Consider the following 18,303-nt stretch of genomic DNA (forward strand, 5'->3'; position numbering starts at 1 on the left):
CCTGGTTTCTGAGCGGCCTGGCGTCCTGCCTGAGCACAGCTGGGATGTGGGAACAGACAGCGGGCCTGAGTCGTCATACCCACGGGGACAAGGGGCTGGGGGAGTGTCAGGGACCGAAGGTTTCAGGGAAATCGGCCGGACCGTGTCTGAGCCTCCCTCTTGCTGGCCTCCCAGGATGCCAGTCAGTGCCGGCCTCTCAGAGCCCTACCTGCGGCCGCAGCACCACACCGGACGCCCAGGGCCCATGTCCCTTCCTCTTCCGTGCATCCCCCCGTGTCCCAGGTATGGCATCATCACTCACTGTAACCTGGGAATGATGCCAGAGCCAGCCGGAGAGCTGGCTGGGGTCAGACAAGCCCAACTCCATGGAACTGGGCTCAGCCGGCCTCTCCCTGGGCCTCACCTTCCGCATTTGTGAAATGGGGTGGTAACCAGTCCTCCATGGATCTCACGGGTTCTTCTGGATGCCTGCGCCTGCTGTCGGCAGCCCCAACAGACCCCGACTCGGAGGCCCTTTGCTGCCAGCGGCGATGGGGGTGGGGGGAAGGGGCGGCCTGGTAACAGAGCGTCCTTTAAATGTCTCCCTGAGGATCTGGATTTGCACTGTGACTCATGGTCATGCTGGCTTCCGCCCGTTTCCTTATTGGAAGAAGACGGTCATGAAAGGGTGATTTTTTTTTTTTCTGCAATTTAAGCAGGAGACAAAGCAGGCTCTGTGCACCCAGAGACTTTGCCCTTCCCGCTCACTTTCTGCTTCCAGGGATGTCATAAGGTGTACGGAGAAAAGAGCAGGCAAAGGCCGGAACCTCACAGGTATCGGAGCTGCCAGTGTCCCGGAGCCCTCTCCTCCGCACCCCTATGTTGCCGACGGGCAAGCTGAGGCCCGGAAGTGGGCACCCTATTTAAGGCTGAGCTAGGCTGAGCCCCAGCCCCGGACTCCCAAGCTGGCGAGGGCTACTGCTCCTCCGCCCCAAGGGAGGCCACCCCCACGGGGGAGGAAGGACAGAGGATAGAGGCAGAGGTACAGCTCCTCAGAAGGGGGAAGGGTGCCAACGAAGGGGTGGGGTCTCTCTCAGGCCCTGACCCCTGGTTCTCAGGTTCTGTGGGGGCCACAAGGGCAGAAGATCAGAGGGACAATTCCAAGAAAGCCCACTCTGCTTCCTGACCTTCCGAAGCACTTGCCCACAAGCCCAGCTGTCTGGGCCCTGACCACTGAGACCCATGCTTCTTTTTAAAGGGGCGAGGGGTGGTTTGGGATAAAAAAGCCTATCAGGGCCCCAGTGTCATCAGGAGAGAGCCCGAGTGACCATCTGGCTTCCTGCACCTCTGTGCATGCTTTCAAGGGAATTAGGGCCCGGCAAGGCCAGGGGAATGGCTCCCGGTCACCTGGCTGGCCCCCAGAGCAGCCCTGTGCCAGAAGACAGCCCTCAGCACCCAGCCAGGGCTCCCCTCACACCAGCCACCTGTGTGGCTCAGGGACACTGGCTCACAGCAGCAGAGACATGTCGCCGGCTCTAGGCCGGGCCCCGCGCAGGCAGCTGGGTGCCAGATGGCCTCTGGGGCGAGGACGGTGATTGGGGCCCCCAGGCCCAGGTACAGAGCAGTCCAGTGCCCGGACTCCGGACCCTGGGTGGGACAGGGCAAGGCAGGACCCCACTGTGCCTTGCTGGGCAGGGTGAGGACCTCCCACCACCTGATCAGCCGGGGAGAGTGTGGACTGCAGGTCCTTGCCCCCCCAACCCCACCGAATCGGGATCTCTAGGGGCCGTGCGCTCCCGCCTCCGTACACCCTCAGCCTTGGGTCATGGGCAAGCAAGAGGCAAAACTGGGCGTGTCCTCAGGGGCAGGGCACCCCCAGGACTCCGCCTACCCATGGAAGAACGTTTGGTGTGGAATTTTCCATGACCCACAAAAGTGCAGGGAGGCTGAGGCCGATTGGCTAGCCCCCGGCTCACGTGCAGCTGCTAATTGGCGCAGCCTGTTCTAGTTCCGCTCCAGGCCTAAATGAGGTCACCCACCCCGTGCTGCCTAAGGAGAGCCCAGCTGGAGGGCCCGAGAGCCCAGCAGCCCAGCGTGCCTGGGGGAGGCCGGGAAACGTGGGTCAGGCCAGCCGAGGGTGAATGCCCACGTGAACTAGAAAGCCTGGCCAGGATGCGGGAGGAGCTGGACACCCAGGACAGGCAGGTGGTCCTGGGGGCCTGCTCTGTGGGGCACGTTCCCGGCCAAGGGGGTCATTGGTGGCTCTGAGTGGGGAGAAAGGTCAGGGCGGTCAGGGGAGGCCACACCTTGGAGCGTGGGCTGCAGACCCTGGCTGGGCCTTCAAGTCACAGGCCGGCTCTGTGTTTACTGCCGTGTTGAGGGGCTGCCAAACTGTTGCTCAGCAGCCGCTCCATTTTGCCTCCCCGACCCACCCCCCTGGCAATGCACGAGGGGTCTGTCTCTCCACGTCACACCAACCCCTGTTACTCTCCATCGTTCTGTTGCAGCATCCCAGGGGCCGTGCGCGGTCGTCCACGGCGGTTCGGATTCACATCCTAACAACACGCAGCATCTTCTCCCAGGCCCCTGGCCATTTGCAAATCTCTGTGGCGGGTACAGGATACAGGTTTGATTTCTCTCGGCCGTGATTCTCCATGGAGTGGCTGTTTCAGGTCTCCATTTTGCCACGGGGGCTGTGGTCTCGTGAAAGCTGTTCTACAGAGCCCACTGCCAGACTCTGGACCCGGAGCTTTCTGGAGAGCTGTCCCAGCACAGCCCCTGCCTGTGTGCTCCCTCCCCTGTCAGTGGCAGACATCACTAATCGATCAAGCACTTGAAAGCCTAGCGATTTACCCACCCGGCCCCTGTAAATATGCCCTTTGTTGGGGTGTCTGCCCTTGAGGAATTCACTCATAAGAGGGAAAGGAAAAGAACAGACACAGGTTTCCAGGGGCAGAAACAGAAGCCTAGAGTGGGATAGTGGGCCCCAGGGATGATTAGGGCTGGTTCTAGCCAGAGGAGACACAGAAGCAGTGGTTGGGATTTGGGGGGCTAGTAAGTAACACTCTTCCCACGTTCAGAACCAAGTGAGAGACAAGACCCAGAAAGCGAAACCAGATCAGCCTGTCAGCTTTACTACTGATAAAGCCAGGCTGAGCCTTGCAGAGACGACCCGTCGTGCCCACCAGGAGGGCCATACTCCGAAAGACAGGTGAGGACAGGAGCGGGCCAGGACGTGCGGAAATGGGGACCACCCAGCCCTGCTCGGGGGGCGTCTAAGTGGGGCCGCCGCTGTGGAGAACAGTGGGGAGGCTCCCCAAACCGTTCTGAGTGTTAGTCTGTAACCCAGGAACAGCACTCCCGGGCACGTACCCGACGGCACTGACAGTGGGTCCGCACAAAACCTTGCGCACGGAGGTTCACGGCAGCTAGAGAGTGCCAGCACCCCAGTGTCCAGCACCTGCTGACGGCAGGCATCCCGCGTGGTCCAGCTGACGGGAGCAGGCGTCATTCTCCCATGCCAAGGAGGGCCCCCCCCCCCACTCCCACATGGATGAATCTTGAAAACCTGACGCAAGGGGAAAGGGACCAGTCACAAAAGCCCCCATGTTGCGTGATTCCATCCATAGGAAACGTCCAGAATAGGCAATTCTGTGAGGACAGAAGGTAGATGGGGGGCTGCCAGGGGCTGAGGCGGGAGGAGAAGGGCGGTGATGAAAATGCTCTGACGGTGATCATCGTGAGCCCCCTGATGACCAGGGCACGGCATGCCCTCAAGGAGGGAAGCGTGTGGTGTGTGACCTACCGCTCAGCGAGACTGGGCTGAGACAGCAAAGCTAGGCAGCAGCAGGTTGGGCGCATGGCCCTGGCTCAGTGCGGCCACCACTGAGCAGCAGCTTTTTCTGGGCTCCCATCACCTGTTACTTGGCTTAACCCAGACCCTTTCTCACCCCTTCCCCCTCCCCCCTCCCCCGACCTTGACCCTGACCTGGGGCTGTGGCTCCCACGGGGGCGCCCACTCCTGCGTGTGTGGTGAACTCTGCACCAGGGACTTGGAGCCTGGGCCAAGGGACCCACTGAGGGACCGTTCCTGGCTCCTGCCCTGGCGGGATACTTGTGCACTCAGTGCATTCACGGTCACCCTCTTATCCTTGAACTTCCACAACCCTTTCCTTTGTGATTCTGTTTCTTCGCTGTGGAGCGTAAATACATAGAGCCCACTGTTACGTAGTCCTCCGTCTCTACCAGTGAATCATAACCGTTTTTATTGCTTCAGACTGTATTTTTAAGCAATCTCTTCACCCGACATGGGGCTAGGACTTACAACCCCGAGATCAAGGGTCTCGGGCTCTCCCAACTGAGCCAGCCAGGCACCCCAAAGAATGACCTTTTAAGTCTACCTTGACTCCTGTGGTTCTAAGCCAGGTACCCCAAATGGGCTGGTCTCCGAAGACCTCTGGCCTGCATCCGGGTTTTGTTTTCCTGCCTGGTGTTTTGTATTTTGGATTGGAATTAGTTGCCCATATTTAAAAATCGCAAGTCCCCTCTCTCCTTCTACACACACACACACACACACACACGCACGTGGGGTTGTCCCTTCGCTGCGAAGCCCCAATGCTCTGCTGTCTGGTCGCCTCAGTCCCACCACTCCCTAATGTCTGTCCTGGTGTTTGTGTATATGACCCCAGATTTAAATTTTTTTTTTTTTAAGATTTTATTTATTTATTTGACAGACAGAGATTACAAATAGGCAGAGAGGCAGGCAGAGAGAGAGGAGGAAGCAGGCTCCCTGCTGAGCAGAGAGCCCGATGTGGGGCTCGATCCCAGGACTCTGAGATCATGACCTGAGCCGAAGGCAGAGGCTTTAACCCACTGAGCCACCCAGGCACCCCTATGACCCCAGATTTAAACTCACCTTTGTCTCAAGTTAAAATTGCTCCACTGACTTTGCTTGCATTTTCATCATTAGCAGACTTTTTTGGCTTTCCTGCCCTCTGCCAGGCTTTGCACTGGCACCAAGGACTCAAGATGAAAATGAGGAGGCCCCTGGCCTCCCAGCCCTCCCAGCTGGTACTGCGGCCGCCTCCTGCGCCTCTCCACAGCCTCACCAACCACCTTCTCTCCAGCAGCCTCCTCTGGGCCAGGCTTAGCCCAATGCATGGGCTCCTCGAATCCCACAGGTGGAGAGCCAGTCACAGGGAGGACTGGCCGGCCCTGCCTTGGCTCTTCCCAGGCCCCCAACCCATTTTATGGAGTCGTTCCCCAAACACTGTGCCTCCTCCAGAGGCTCTCACTTGACATCTAAGCAGAGACAAGAGTGAAGGGAGATCCGGACCACGCAGCCAGCGGAGGGTTGAGGGTGGCGGAGAATGTTTGGAGTAACAAACCAGCACATTCAAAGCTTGGCTCTCCACGAAATACCAAGGGGAGGATTTGACTGTGCAGCATGAACTAGGAGCAGAGAGGAGGGAGGTGGGTAAGAAGAGCCCTGAGGCCAGAGGGGAAGGATTTGAACGTAATCTGGATTTCCATCTAAAATGGATCCCACTGGCTGCTCCATGGAAGCCCAGAGATCAACTGGTTCCAGGAATTTTGTTGGAACCGGCTGTGCTTCCTGGGCTATGGAGTTACTCTCCTCACCAGGCCAGATGCAATTTTTAACCTCAGCTCCTCGACCACAGCAATTTCCTGTCAGGAGTTTTGGAGATAAGATACAGGCCTTGTAAATTTCCCTATCCCTGAATTGTCCGCCAAAGTCCTTTGTCCCTTCTCCCGGGAGAGGCAGCCCGGCAAGCAACCACCCCAGTGGGGCAGCTTCCTCTCACCTCCACGTGAGCAAATCCCCAGGGCGCTGGGATTATTAGGGCGTCTGAGAAATGGCTTAAAGGGGTTCTTGTTTATCTTTTTGTGGTTGTCTGAGGATTCCTTGAATGTTTCCATAATAAAAAAGATCTTACCATCACTTTGGTTTCTGATGTAAGGAGGGAAAAATTCTTCCTCTGCCTTCAAGGTCTTCTAGGGCACTAAGAATGAAATGTACAGGAAAGAGATTAACAGGAAAAACAAAACAAAACAAAAAACAAAGTCTTATTACATGCACACAGCAGCCCAAAAAGGAAATCGTGACCGACTGAAGAAATGACCAAGGCAGGCGGTTTTTATGCTTTTCAGACAGAGACCTAAATCTGGGAGGTATTGATAGGACAAAGAAAATATCACTTTGGGAGCTTCGACTGGTAAGGAATTCCAAACAGAATTTGGGCTGGGGCAGTAAATTAGTGAAAAGTAATGAGGGTTGTGAGGACAGCCTTCTCAGCCCTGGATTTCTTTTTCTTTTCTTTTTAAATTTTATTTATTTATTTGACAGAGAGAGAGAGAACACAAGCAGGGGGAGTAGGAGAGGGAGAAGCAGGCCTCTTGCTAAGCAGGGAGCCCCATGTGGGGCTCGATCCCAGGACCCCAGGATCATGACCTGAGCAGACACTTAACGACTGAGCCCCCTAGAGACCCCCCAGCCCTGGATGTCTTATCTCTAGTGATAAGGATGTCTCTACCTCCTGGTACTGGGACAGTTTCTTTCCCGTGGGAGATTAATTTCCTGCTTTCCGGGCATGGAGGAGGGTCTGAGTGATCTTGCCCAGGCTGGCTCTCAAGTAACTTTTCTTTAAAATAATCAATATGCCAAGGTAGCCCATTTCCGGGCAGCCAGCGCTTGGCCCCACCCTTGGTGCGGGAACCTGTGCATAGAAACAGCAGATGCGCACGTTTGAGCTCAGGCAACAGGGCTCAGAGCCCAGCTCCCGGAGGAGACTGCCCCTCTGAGCCTCAACACCTTCCTCTGTCAAACGGGGACAGCTAGCTTTCTCTCTTCCCGACACGGGGTAAGATGCCGGTGAAGGGCACGCATGCTGTCACTGCAGCATGGGCTGGGTCTCCTGGCTGAGCTCTGCCCTCCTGTCGTGACTGTCATTACTGACTCTGGGCGGCCCCTGCCCTTTCCGCACGCCAGTGTCCCCTGTGCTTCTCCGGGATCTCAGCTCCATGCCCTCCTCCCGGGCAGCCTTCCCGACCCCCTGAGTCAGGCCAGGTGCCCCCAGAGCCCGGCAGAACATTCCTCCTTTCCTTGTCGGCTCTGCTTTCGGGGTTGGGAGCCCGGGCACACAGTAGGGCTCGGTGAGCATGAGCCATTCCAGCACCTCCTCAGAGGCTGCTGTCCCCCTCTGGCCTCAGTTTCCCCAGCCGTAAGGAGGTGTCCTGAGCAGACGCTGTCAGCACTGTTCTGGGGTCCGGATGATGAAGTTCTAGAACCTAGGTGAGGTTCGGTGGGGTGAGGTCTGGAGCCGATGACCAAGAAGGAGTTCTTGAGACATCTTTGGTGTAAAATGGTGGTTTATTAAAGCCTGAGGACAGGACCCGTGGGCAGCAAGAGCTGCTGCCCCTTATCCTGAGGAGTGGCTGATTATATACACAGGATTGGGTAGGTGAGAACAAAGGGGGTGATGTTAGTCTCTAAGGAATTTTGGAAGCAAGGTCTCCAGGACCTTGAGGGGCTAGCTATTGTTGGGAGAAAGGTTATTTATTACTAGTAGTAAAAATCTTCTTGTGAGACCCTTTAGATGTGTATCAGTGGGCCATATGCTTGGGAATGATTCTCGACACTATCTTGGAGATCTAGAGATAAAGTTTCACATTTCTGCTATCAAGTGTCCTTGTTAGTGAGATTTGGGTTTAGAAGAAATTTAACTTTATTTGGGGCTTGAGGAACTGAGTTATTTGCCTCTGGAAATTGTGCTATTGTTAAGAGAGCTTCTTTGTTGTAAATCTCTAGGACATTGGTAAACCAAGGGAGACTCCTGTCTTGCAGGATTGTGATCTCTGAAAGTTAACTATTTGTTTTTCTTTTAGGGCAGTCAGGGGTGCCTGAGGAATGTCACACACATTACCGGGGGGAGCGGGTGGAGAGGGGTGCAAGGTGCCAGCTTCTGCTTTGTCCTCGGCCAGCCTCCTGCTCCCTCATCACAGACACTCCCACACCCGAAGTCCAAGCTCATCACTTCCTCCTCCGCTGGTTGTTGTCCACACGGACCGTACGAGGGGCCGGCCTCGGCGCCTGTGCACAGACCGTGTCCTGCGCCCCCTCACTGCCCTGCAAACGTTTTAGGGGAGTGTGTGTTGTTTCCACACCAGCGAACATCAGCAATTCTCCAAGATCAGCTTGCGGCTCACCATGTTTCCACTGATTTTTTTCTTTCTTTTCCTTCTCTCCCTTTCTTTTTTTGGTCCGTTTTGTTTCTGTTTGGGGACTCCGTTCTAGGCTGTTTGTGCGGCAAAACTTCCGGACCGAGCACAGATCGTGTCTGTTTGCTCCTCATGTTTGAGATCCTCTTTCCTCCAGAAGGTGTTGGTTACACGTCCGTGGGGCTGTCCGAGGCCTGTTTCTCCTTCTGCTGTGGGGCACCAGGCTCTTGGTGCAGCTGTACGCCGCCCCCTCTGCTCCCCAGGCCCACCTGCTGTGGGAACAGTGCCCCCGCGCCACTCAGATCCCGGCTCCCTCACTCCCCTCTCCAATCTTTCACAGACCTCACATATAAGAAGCCAAACATGCCGAGGGCGTTATCTCCTTCTGCTTATCCCTCTGAAAACCACAGTGTGTGGCTTCCACTGTGGCCCCGAAGTCCTGGGCATAGGGTCAGGTTTCCCCCACCCCAACCCCCCCACTCCAGCTGACCAGGGCTCCATCCTGGGTCACAGATGTCACCAGGTGGGGGCCTCCCCAGGGCATCCACGGCGGCAAGGCTGGACAGTGAGCAGCCCCACCCCCTAAAAGGAACTGAGGCCACATTGCACCGGGCAGAAGGGGACACTTGACCACAGACCCCAGGGGAGACAGGCTCACCTGTGGAAGGAAGCTGTCCTGCCAGTGCCTTAGCTCCCCTCCCGCCACGTCCTCCTGCCCCCTCCCCTCCACCCCACTATCCTCTACCAGATCCCACACTCTCCTCCCCACAACAACCACCTTAGCTGACTCTCAGACCACCTGGCTGTCCAGATTCCCTCCAGTGGCAGGGGTGAGGAGGTGGGATCTCCCACCCTGAACTGCCCCAGACTTCACCCCACAGAGCCAGGCTTTCCCGCGGGAGGGTCTGCTACGGAACCAACAGTCCCTGCTGGGGACAGCAAACTAGTCCGCTCCCCATCGGAGCAGCATGTCTAGGTGGTGCAAGGGTGGCCTTCAGGGCCCCCCAGCCCTCTTTTCTTCCCCAGTCCCCGGCGGGCGCCTGGAAGCCCCTGACCCTGGTTCCAAGGCTCACCGGGACTGTCCCCTCACTTTCAGAGTGGTATCAATCACCTCGAGGGACAAATGAGCTACAGCTAGCTCGGTGACAGGCACCCACCCAGCAGGGCTGTCACCCCAGCAGGCCTGCGGAGTCCGCGGGATCCGGACCAAGCCCAGTCCTGGCCTTGGGGGCCTTCCCCCTCGGTGCGGCACTCCGCACGGCTCCCAGGTGTGCAAGCAGCCCCGATCCCCCACCACGTGTGGCGTTATTTTTGGCTGGGCCCCCTTCATCGGCTCAGATCCACCCCGCGGCCACTGCCCACTGGCACCTCTATCCCAGCCCGGGATGGAACAGACTGGCCCCACCACAGCGCCCAGGGCGAGTGCCCGTGGAGGGAGGGCGCGGGCTGCGGCTTCTGCGGGTCCTTCTGTTCTCACGTTTCAGACTCTCCCACGCCGGTGTGCCACTGCAACGCCCACCCCTCTACTTAGAACTCAAACCGGTCAGGTTAGTTTGGTGGGTCTCGGTCTTTCCATCTGTAAAAGAGGGTATAAGACTCCCGTTCCCAACAACTATTGTCTGGGTCCCACATGCAATGCAAGGTGCTTTGTAAATTCTCAGCTTGTCTAAATGTTTGAGCCGCTTTGGGCCTAGGACAGGTCCTCAGAGCAATCAGCCTCGACAGGCTGCAGTTGGAAGGCCCCTCCACGGTGGAGGGCAGGGGGCTGCATTCCTGGTAGCCAGCGTGTATGGGGACGGGTGTCTCCTCACCCCACCCAGCAGTGTGCTGACGTCAGGTCGTGGGCCTGACTTCAGGCAAAGGAAGCTTGGAGAGATAAGCAGGTGGCTATCCCAGCAAACAAGTCCAGGAGCTCCCGGGACACAGGCAAAGTAGGTTGGAGGCCACCGAGGTGCTGGAAGGTGTGGCCGGTGCCTGGGCCCTGCTGGTGGCCAGGAGGGGTCAGCAGATCTCAGGCACGGATGACCCGGTGGGCGGAATCTTCACGGGCGTTTGGTGGCAATGCTATGAGGCTCGGTAGTATCTCTGGCTGGGGGAGTGGGTGTGGGCCCCTGCTGGGCGGGATGTGTGGCCCAGACAAGCCAGTCAGATTCGGGCACAGCAGCCATGGGCAGGGGCAGGGGCAGGTGGCGGGCAGGGGCAGCAGCAGGCCGACCCAAGCTTTGGACTGCTGGCTGAGTCCATGCCCTCTGGCCTCGCCGGCATCCCGGGCATGTCTAGCCCCTGGAGAGGGCTGGGGCCAGCTGTGCAAACACCAGGCTGGGGCCAGGCTGGGCCACTGACAGTGTTCTGCGGCAGCCCGGGTGAGACAGGGGTCGCACCAGGGGAAGCCTGAGTGCAAGTCTCACGGGGCGAGCTGCCTGGGGACCTGATGGCATTAAAGGAGGGATGTGCGGTGCAGGAGAAGCTGAGTGGAGGTTTCCCAGGCCGGTCTTACCGGAAGGGATTATGGCCAAGGCCCAGCACCAGAAAGGCATGGCTGCCAGGACAGAGGTGAGCCGGACAAGCGGGCGGCCACCAGGTAGCCGGGGCTGTGCCGCTGGTCGCCTTCACAACTAGCCCCTGAGGCCCCCCACCAGCGCTCGACACACAGCAGGGGCCTGGCAGCCGCTCTGGCCCCTGGTGCTCTGCTCACATGGGGTGTGACATCCCCGCCCCAACTCACGCCCCAGCCAGGCTGCGGCAGGAAGCGCGACATCTGACAACAGCCTGCATTTCATTTCCTTCTTCCAGAGTGTAAGTGAGGGGTCCTGCACTGGCCAGGCCCCTCCTCTGCCAGGCCCGGAGCCACAGCGCCAACCCCCCCCCACAATGTGGAAGGTCATTGTATTACTCCACCGGGGCTGCAAACCACCAAGGACGGAGGGGAGGGGCTTAAACAAGAGACTTATTTTCTCACAGTTTTAATCTGGAGGCGAGAAGTACAAGGTCAAGGCGCCGGCATGCTGGTTTCTCGCTGCGGACTCCCGCCTTGGCTTGGAGACGGCCACCCTCTCACTGCCTCTTCATAGGCCCGACCCTCTCCTGGTCTGTGAGTCCACATTTCCTCGCTAAGCACACCTGTCTGATCAGGTTACGGCCTGCCCACCTGTCCTCATTCTACCTTAATCACCTCTGAAGGCCCTGCCTCCGGGAGCAGCCACACCTGAGCTCCCTCCGCAGGGCCTCATCAGTGCTCTGGGGTGGATGCTCTGGTTTCCCCTCGCAGAGGTGTGGTCCGCGTCCTCTCTGGGTTCCCACTTTGGCTACAGCCTTTATGAGCTGCTGTGCGGCATTAAAGGCTCTAGATGAATAAGCTGGGAGGGGCAGAGGGAGCCAAGCCCAGGGAAGCCACAGGAGGCGGCCTGGGCGGGGAGGCTGGCATTACTGCAGCCCTCCCTGCCTGCCCACCCACACTTCCCTGCCATCCTCCCGCTTGGATACCCCGCTGACACCAGCCCCCCGCTGGTGCTGGCGCAAGACTTCCAAAGAAGTTTCATACCCACATTTCCAGAACCTCAGAGCAGCAGCCGTGGGAGGGAGGCAGGGCAGGCCTTCCTTCGTCCACCCCACTGGGCTGGAGATCAGGGACGGCTTGCCCAAGGGCAGGGCTCGGACGCACCCACGGCCTTCAGCCCTCTCTTCGCTCTGCCTGCACCTGGCCTGAACAGGGGCTGGGCTCCCAGTGAGGAATGAATCACAGGGAGCTGGCAGGGTAAGGCCTGTATTTGTGGCTACCCAGTGCCAAGCACAGGCATGAGGCCCGCCCTCCTGCCATCTGCAGGGAAGCCTCCTGCCAGGGGAGCGTGGAGAAGCAAGGCTGGGCAGGGATAGCTGAGGGGGAGGCAGACGGCTCGCTGCGCCCCTGCAGTCAGACCTCTGTCACTTCTGAGCCCCTTGCCTGTAGACAAGTTTCTCGGCTTCCCTGAGCTGCAACTTCTTCATTGATAAATCGGGGACCGACGCGTCATGGACCAAACGCCGGCATGCTCACCCCGCACTCAGACTGTTTTCAGCGCGAGAGCTACAGGATCGACCGGTCCCTGCCCTCTGGAGCTGGGGGGGGGGGCAGACATACTCTGAAGGCAGGGCCGGAGAGGGCTGCCATGGTCCATCTAGCTTGGAGGTCAGGGAAGGCCCCCCATGTGGCTGAGCTGGGCGTCTGAGGAGGAAAAGAATCCAGGGTACAGGGGTCAGAATAACACCTCCCTCTCCTTGGGCCGACTCAGGAGGGGAGGGTCCAGCTCCCTGTGCCCCCCCAACCTCCACCCCTGCTTTACCCCAGGCCCCTAGGAGAAAGACCTCCACCCCCAGCCTTCCTTGCAGGTTGCAGGCCCCTCCCCCGCAGGCTGGCCGGGAGTGCCTGGGGCAGGGGCTGCGGGGGCTCTGGGGCCCCTAGCCGCTCTCTGCAGCCCCAACCCGGGTAGGACATGTAGTCAGGTGAGCAGTAAAGGACGGCACACGCTGGCAGTCCGGTGAGCAGGACGCGCCTCTTCAGGGGCAAGCTGTCCTCAGCCTGGGTGCGCAGGGCACAGGGGGGCCTGAACCCAGACTGCCTACCTCAGGTGCTTGCTCCGTCCCATCCCTGCTGAGTCCCCAGTGCCTGAAACTGGTCCCCTCAGGAATGTGGGGAGGCGGCACCTGCCTCCCTGGCCTATAAACAGAAGCCTATGGTAGTCTGTGGGGGGACAACAGGGCTCGGACCTCCTATAGGCGCCTGTCCAGGCCTTGGAGCTTACGTGTGAGAGGAAGGCAGGGCCAGCCCAGCTCTGGGGAGGACATCAAGCCGCCCACCGGGGCCACATCCGGATTGGCACAGGTGTCCCTCGCCCACCCGGGGGGCCAGGCCTGTCCGCAGGCGGCTCAGGCACCACTTCTGAGCCCCTGGAGGACCAGCCATTTCGACCCCACCTGTCATTAGGACCCACCAAGGAGGCGTTATTGAGCTCCAGCCCCCGCCTGGCAACTGTGACCCGGACCCCAAGACCAGCGGCGAAGGGAGGCCCCCTACTCCTGGGCCTGCGCTCTCGGGACCATCCCCGAGCAGCACCCGGGGTCTGCGCGGCCCGAGTCCCGCCCACTGCCCTGCCGGGCCGCTCGCCCCTCCCCCGCCCTGTCCTCGCGCCCCCAGCTCCCTCCTGGGTCCCATGCCGACCCTCTTGTCTCCCCCCGCCAGCCGGCCCCTCTTCGATCCCCCCACTCCCTGCCTTTCCCGGGGGCCCCCTCCTTGGGACCCCCACCTCGCGCCGCGGGCCCCCTCCTCGGCATCCCCGCCCTGCCCCTCCTCTCCCCTCTCCTCCCACCCCCGCGCCGGCCCCCTCCGGTCCCCCGCGGCCGCCCTGCGTACGGGGTGACGCAGCGCCGCCCGCCCCGCGCGCCCCGCCCGCCCCGCGCCGCCGCCGCTGCCGCCGCCGCAGCCCGGGCTCGGGGGGCCGCTAACGGTCCCGCGCCCCTCGGCGTCCGCGCCCCCGCCCGCGCCCGGCGAACAGGCGGCGCCGGCGGGCGACGGGCGCGATGGGGGCGGCGGAGCCGCTGCGCTCGGTGCTGTGGGTGAAGCGGCAGCGCTGCGCCGTGAGCTTGGACCCCGCGCGGGCGCTGCTGCGCTGGTGGCGGAGCCCGGGGCCCGGAGCCAGCGCCCCTGGCGCGGGTGAGTGTCGCCGCGGCCCGCGGGCTCGGCCGGGGAGCCGGGCGGGGGGGGTGCCGAGGCGGGGGCGCGGACGCGGCCCGGCGCCCGGGGCGGGGGTGTGCGCTCCGGGGACCCAGTGACAAAGGGCGAGTCGGGGCGGTGCGGGCGGGGAGGGCCGGACCCGCAGTCCCCTGCGCGGATGCGCCCCGGGCGGGGGAGGCTCGGGCGGGGCGGGGTCGCCTGGTCGCGGCTGCATCGCGCAGACCTGCCCGCGGGGATCTGAAGGGCACCTTCTGGGTGAGACTGGTCACGGATGGATCCCGAGGGGTGCGGGCGCCCCGCACTCGGTTTCGGTTTAAACCAAGGACGGACGCTTTTCCTTAGCGGGGCCCCAGACCGCGAGGCAGCCCTGCGGGGTCGGGGACTCCTGCGGTGAAGTGAGGAAGGCGCTCCGGGGAGAGTTGATTTCGGTACAAAACAGGCTGGGCACATGACCTTCAGAGGCCCTCCGGACTCGGAGAAGTGTAATTTGGATAAAAATGGAAAGGACACACCCGGCTCAAGTCTCTCTCCCCAAGGAGCAGGGGCCCCGGGGCGCCCCGGCAGAGCTGTCAGCGGGCGAGGGATGGGCAGAGGCTGAGGAGGGAGCTGTCATCTGATCCCGGGAGGGAGGGGGAGGATTGCCCGAGGCGGTGGTGGACAACGGGAGAGGGAAGAGGCTTCCCAGGCAGAGGGAGCCCAGGGCTGGGCAGCCTGCGTTTGTTCCACTCCATTCATTGGTCTTGTGCAAGTTTTCATGGAGGGCCTGCTGGGGAGGGTGACCTGGTATCCTATCCTTGGCTCAGTGCACATGACAGCCTCCCTGCCGAAGCGTCCCTGCCGCAGCGGGTCATTTTCCCTGGAAGGGAGTCGGAGGGGGCCACCTGCAGAGGCATGTATGTCTGAGGAGAATCCCCGCCCCCCGCCCCCCGCAGGAGGAGGCAAGTGGCTGCGGTCGAGGAGCAGCCAGCAGCCCTCCCTTAGGTGCCGCGTGTGACTGCAGACCTGGAGGGACCATGTCCCTGGGGAGAGAGGGTGCAGGTGGGAAGCACAGCAGGGGCCCTAAGACCAGCCCTGGAGGTGGGGGAGAGGAAGTGGGGCCCTGTGGATCCCGGGGGCTGAGGTAGGATTTCCCTTCCTCTGTGAGTGCTTGGGAGCCGCAGGAGGGCTTTATCCCGCCCCATCTTCTTAAAGGATCCGTGCTGAGTGAACAGAGGTGAAAGGAAGTGCAGTGGGGAGGCTGCCCACCCAGTCTGGGTCAGAGTGGGGGTGAGCAGGGCGGGGTCTGCATAAAATGCAGAAGTTGAGAGAGGGGAGCACGGTCCAAATTTACAGCCCACTGAAGTCAGGGCCACGGGGATATATATATTATTTTAATTATTGGAGGTGGGCATTGCCGAGGTCGGGATTCTCTCCTGGACAGGGTTTGGGATGCCTTTTAGACGCCCTGGGGACGGTCAGGGTGCTGCAGGCGCTTCCTGACGCGGAGGTGGGGAGGCTCAGCAGGTTGGAGGAGGGGTGGGCAGAGCTGGAAGGGAGGTGGGGCCAAGGTCAAGGGTGGCCTCCGACCCAAGATCAGCACTTGGTTTCTGGTCTTGGGCACCAGAAGCCCTTTCTGTAGAGAGCCTGTCTGTGGCGGGGTGTGTGAGTCTGTGCGATCTTACTGAGGTCCCTTTGGGAGAAGCGTCTTGCCTCAGATCTCACCCTCGGGCCCCCTGGCACCACCCAGCAGGGCCCTCTGTCTCGCGGTGGTGAGTGGTGCCTGGCCTGGCCCCCGGGGCTTCGAGCTGTTGTGTCAGTGTCCGGGCTGCAGGATGGGGACCCCTCGCAGCCACTGCGCTGCTCTTCTGGGTCCCATTCCCGCACGACCCCGCAGGACAGCTCTTACACTTGACTGCTGGGGAGACCCAGCTCTGGAGAGTTTAAGTCACTGCCCCGCTCGTGGTCCGGCCGAGAACTTGGTGGGTCTCCAGCCAGCCAGTGGCCGTGCAGACCCCACCCGTGGGCTGTCCGGGTGGGAAGGCCCTCCCTGCCTGCTTTCTGTGTGGGTGCCCTCCGCCTGCCCCGGGTTTCTGGCTGTCAGACCGGGGGCGCTGCTCGCTTCCGCTGGCTGCTCACGTCCCCAGCCACCAGTCCTCTTTCTTGGGATGGTGGTTGTTTGGCTCTTAGAAACCGTGGAGGTGCTTCAGACCGGCTCAGCCAGAGCTTCTCCACCCAGAGCTTGGTTCCCTCCCTGGGGTGGCAGGGGCTGAGGGAGCCCCTGTGGGTGGGCCTCGTCCCAGAAGAGTCCTGTTCCCGTCACCTGGTGTGCTTCCCAGCAGCGTGCAGAGCACTGGGTGAGCGGCACTGAGAGGGCTGCACCAGCTCTTTGGGGGGGCCCACTACCCTGCACCCCCAAAAGGAAGCAGACCTGTGGGAGATGACTGCATGCTGGAGATCAGTAGGGTCAGCTGGGCCGCCGTGCCCCAGCCCATGGGACAATGGGTTCAGTTAGCTCCCCGGGACAGATGGGGAAGGGGTTCATTGGGTGTGCCGCAGCAGGGTGTCAGAGAAGGGGGCGCACTGGGTGGGGTGCAGCCAGTCGCATTAGTTCATTGGCCCTCTTGCGTCTCGAGAGTATCACTCCTGTTCTCAGACACAAGAGCTGGAACTGCCCACAGAGGCAAAGGGCAAGCGCTCATTTCTCTGCAGGTCACTGTGTGGGAACGTGGCTCAGGGTTGGACAACCAAGTTAGGACTGGGAACTGGGAGGGCAGGGTTTTCTGGTCCCTGAGAGGGCTGCTCTGCCCCTAAGGATGCTACGAGAGCGGGTGCCCCTGGGTGCTAGCTTGGTCGGAAGCGAAGCTGACTGAAAACAGGAAACTCTGCAGAGGCTTCCTGGCTCCAAGTGGGTCGGGCTAGCTGAACTTGAAACCTACTGTAGCTGTTTCTGGGTTATACCCTCAGACCCTGAATGCTTTCTTTCAGGGTTGGGGCTGGCAGGAGTGTGCGTGCTTGTGTATGTGCGCGTGCACGTGCTGGCTGTGTGTGTGTGTGCACATGCGTGTGTCTGGGGGGGCGGGGTAGACACTGCTACCCAGGCTCCACCGTTGCAGGAGAGCCCTCCCCTCCCTCTCACCAGCCCCTCCTGGAATGCCCCCCCACCCCCGCTGGTGGTGAGCTCCTTGGCCAGGTCACTGCTATATCGATAAAGGGTTTCTCTAATACCGCCTGGCAGTGCCAAGCAAAACTTAGGCAAACCACAGATGCTGACAGAAAATGTAAAATCTGGAAACACAGACAGAAAAGCAGGTACACAGACATCACCCTTAGTCTCACCCTTAGGCAGTGAATACTCTTTGGTGTTTTTGTCTGTGTAAACGCGCGTGAAGGAAAGGCTTGGGAAACACACTGCAGAATGTTGTTCAGGGATACTCCTTACGCACTTAAAATGTGACTTTTAAAAATCAGCTTTACCATCTGATGTCTGGCGTTGGCTCAGGTCATGATCACAAGGTCCTGCCTGCATCAGGCTCCCAGCTCAGCAGGGAGTCTGCTTGTCCCCCTTCCTCTGCCCCTCCCCCTAGCTCGGGCGTGCTCATGAGCACGTGCTCACTCTCTCTCAAATAGATAAAGTCTTAAAAAAAAAGGTCAACGTTATTGAGGTATAGTTTGCAGACACTAAAATCCACACGTTTTAAGGGTATAGTTTGGTGAATTTTGGTTAATATATGCACCTGCCTAAGCCTCCTCCCATCAAGATATAGGATACTCAGATCAGCCCAGAACCTTCTGCCAGGCTCCATCCCTCAGTCTCTGGGCTGCTGCATCCGCAGGGACGGAGCTGACCTCTAACAGAATTTCCTGTAAGTGCAGTCATGCAGTATGTGCTCTGTCTCTCGCTTTTTTGTCTCACTTAATCTTTTTGCAATTCATCATGTATCAATGGTTGGTTCTTCTTGTTACAAAGTAATAACTGTATTGTATGAGAAAACCAGTTTGTTTATCCATTCAGGACCATTTCCAGTGTTAGGCTGTATGAATAAAGATACTGATCACTTGTGTACAAGTCCCTTTGAGGAGCATATGCTTTCCTTTCTCTTGGATGCGTAGTTAGGAGTCGAAAGCTAGCATAGAAAAGCTATGTTTTAAGACATGATTTTTCTTGGTTGCGCAATATTTTATTACACAAACACTACAAAGGCCCTTTTTAGTCAATGATGTAAAAGTTCCTCAATCAGAATTGGATGAATTGAAGATTTTCATGTAAAGATAGAAAGAAAGAGGACAATTTTGCAATCTGGGAAGACCTCACTAACCAACATGGAATCCAGACAAAAAGAAAAATCTAGATCAGGATCTATGTTATTTCAATAAATAAAAATCTTATCCTATTTTTGGTA

At 59.5% G+C, this 18,303-nt stretch overlaps 1 protein-coding gene across 1 annotated transcript in view; it reads left to right on the forward strand.

Annotated features, from left to right (window-relative positions):
* Window positions 1-441: 441 nt before the first annotated feature.
* LOC111157462 (ceramide kinase) overlaps window positions 442-18,303 on the forward strand; it is a 52,887-nt gene continuing 35,025 nt past the window's right edge. Inside the window, exons 1-3 of the mRNA XM_022518882.1 lie at window positions 442-536; window positions 761-889; window positions 13,746-13,903. Of these exons, the coding sequence (XP_022374590.1) occupies window positions 442-536; window positions 761-889; window positions 13,746-13,903 (382 nt within the window). The remainder of the gene's footprint in view (window positions 537-760; window positions 890-13,745; window positions 13,904-18,303) is intronic.

Source organism: Enhydra lutris, unplaced genomic scaffold, assembly GCF_002288905.1.
Source record: "Enhydra lutris kenyoni isolate GAN:26980312 unplaced genomic scaffold, ASM228890v2 scaffoldscaffold55, whole genome shotgun sequence".
Classification (NCBI taxonomy): Eukaryota; Metazoa; Chordata; class Mammalia; order Carnivora; family Mustelidae; genus Enhydra; species Enhydra lutris.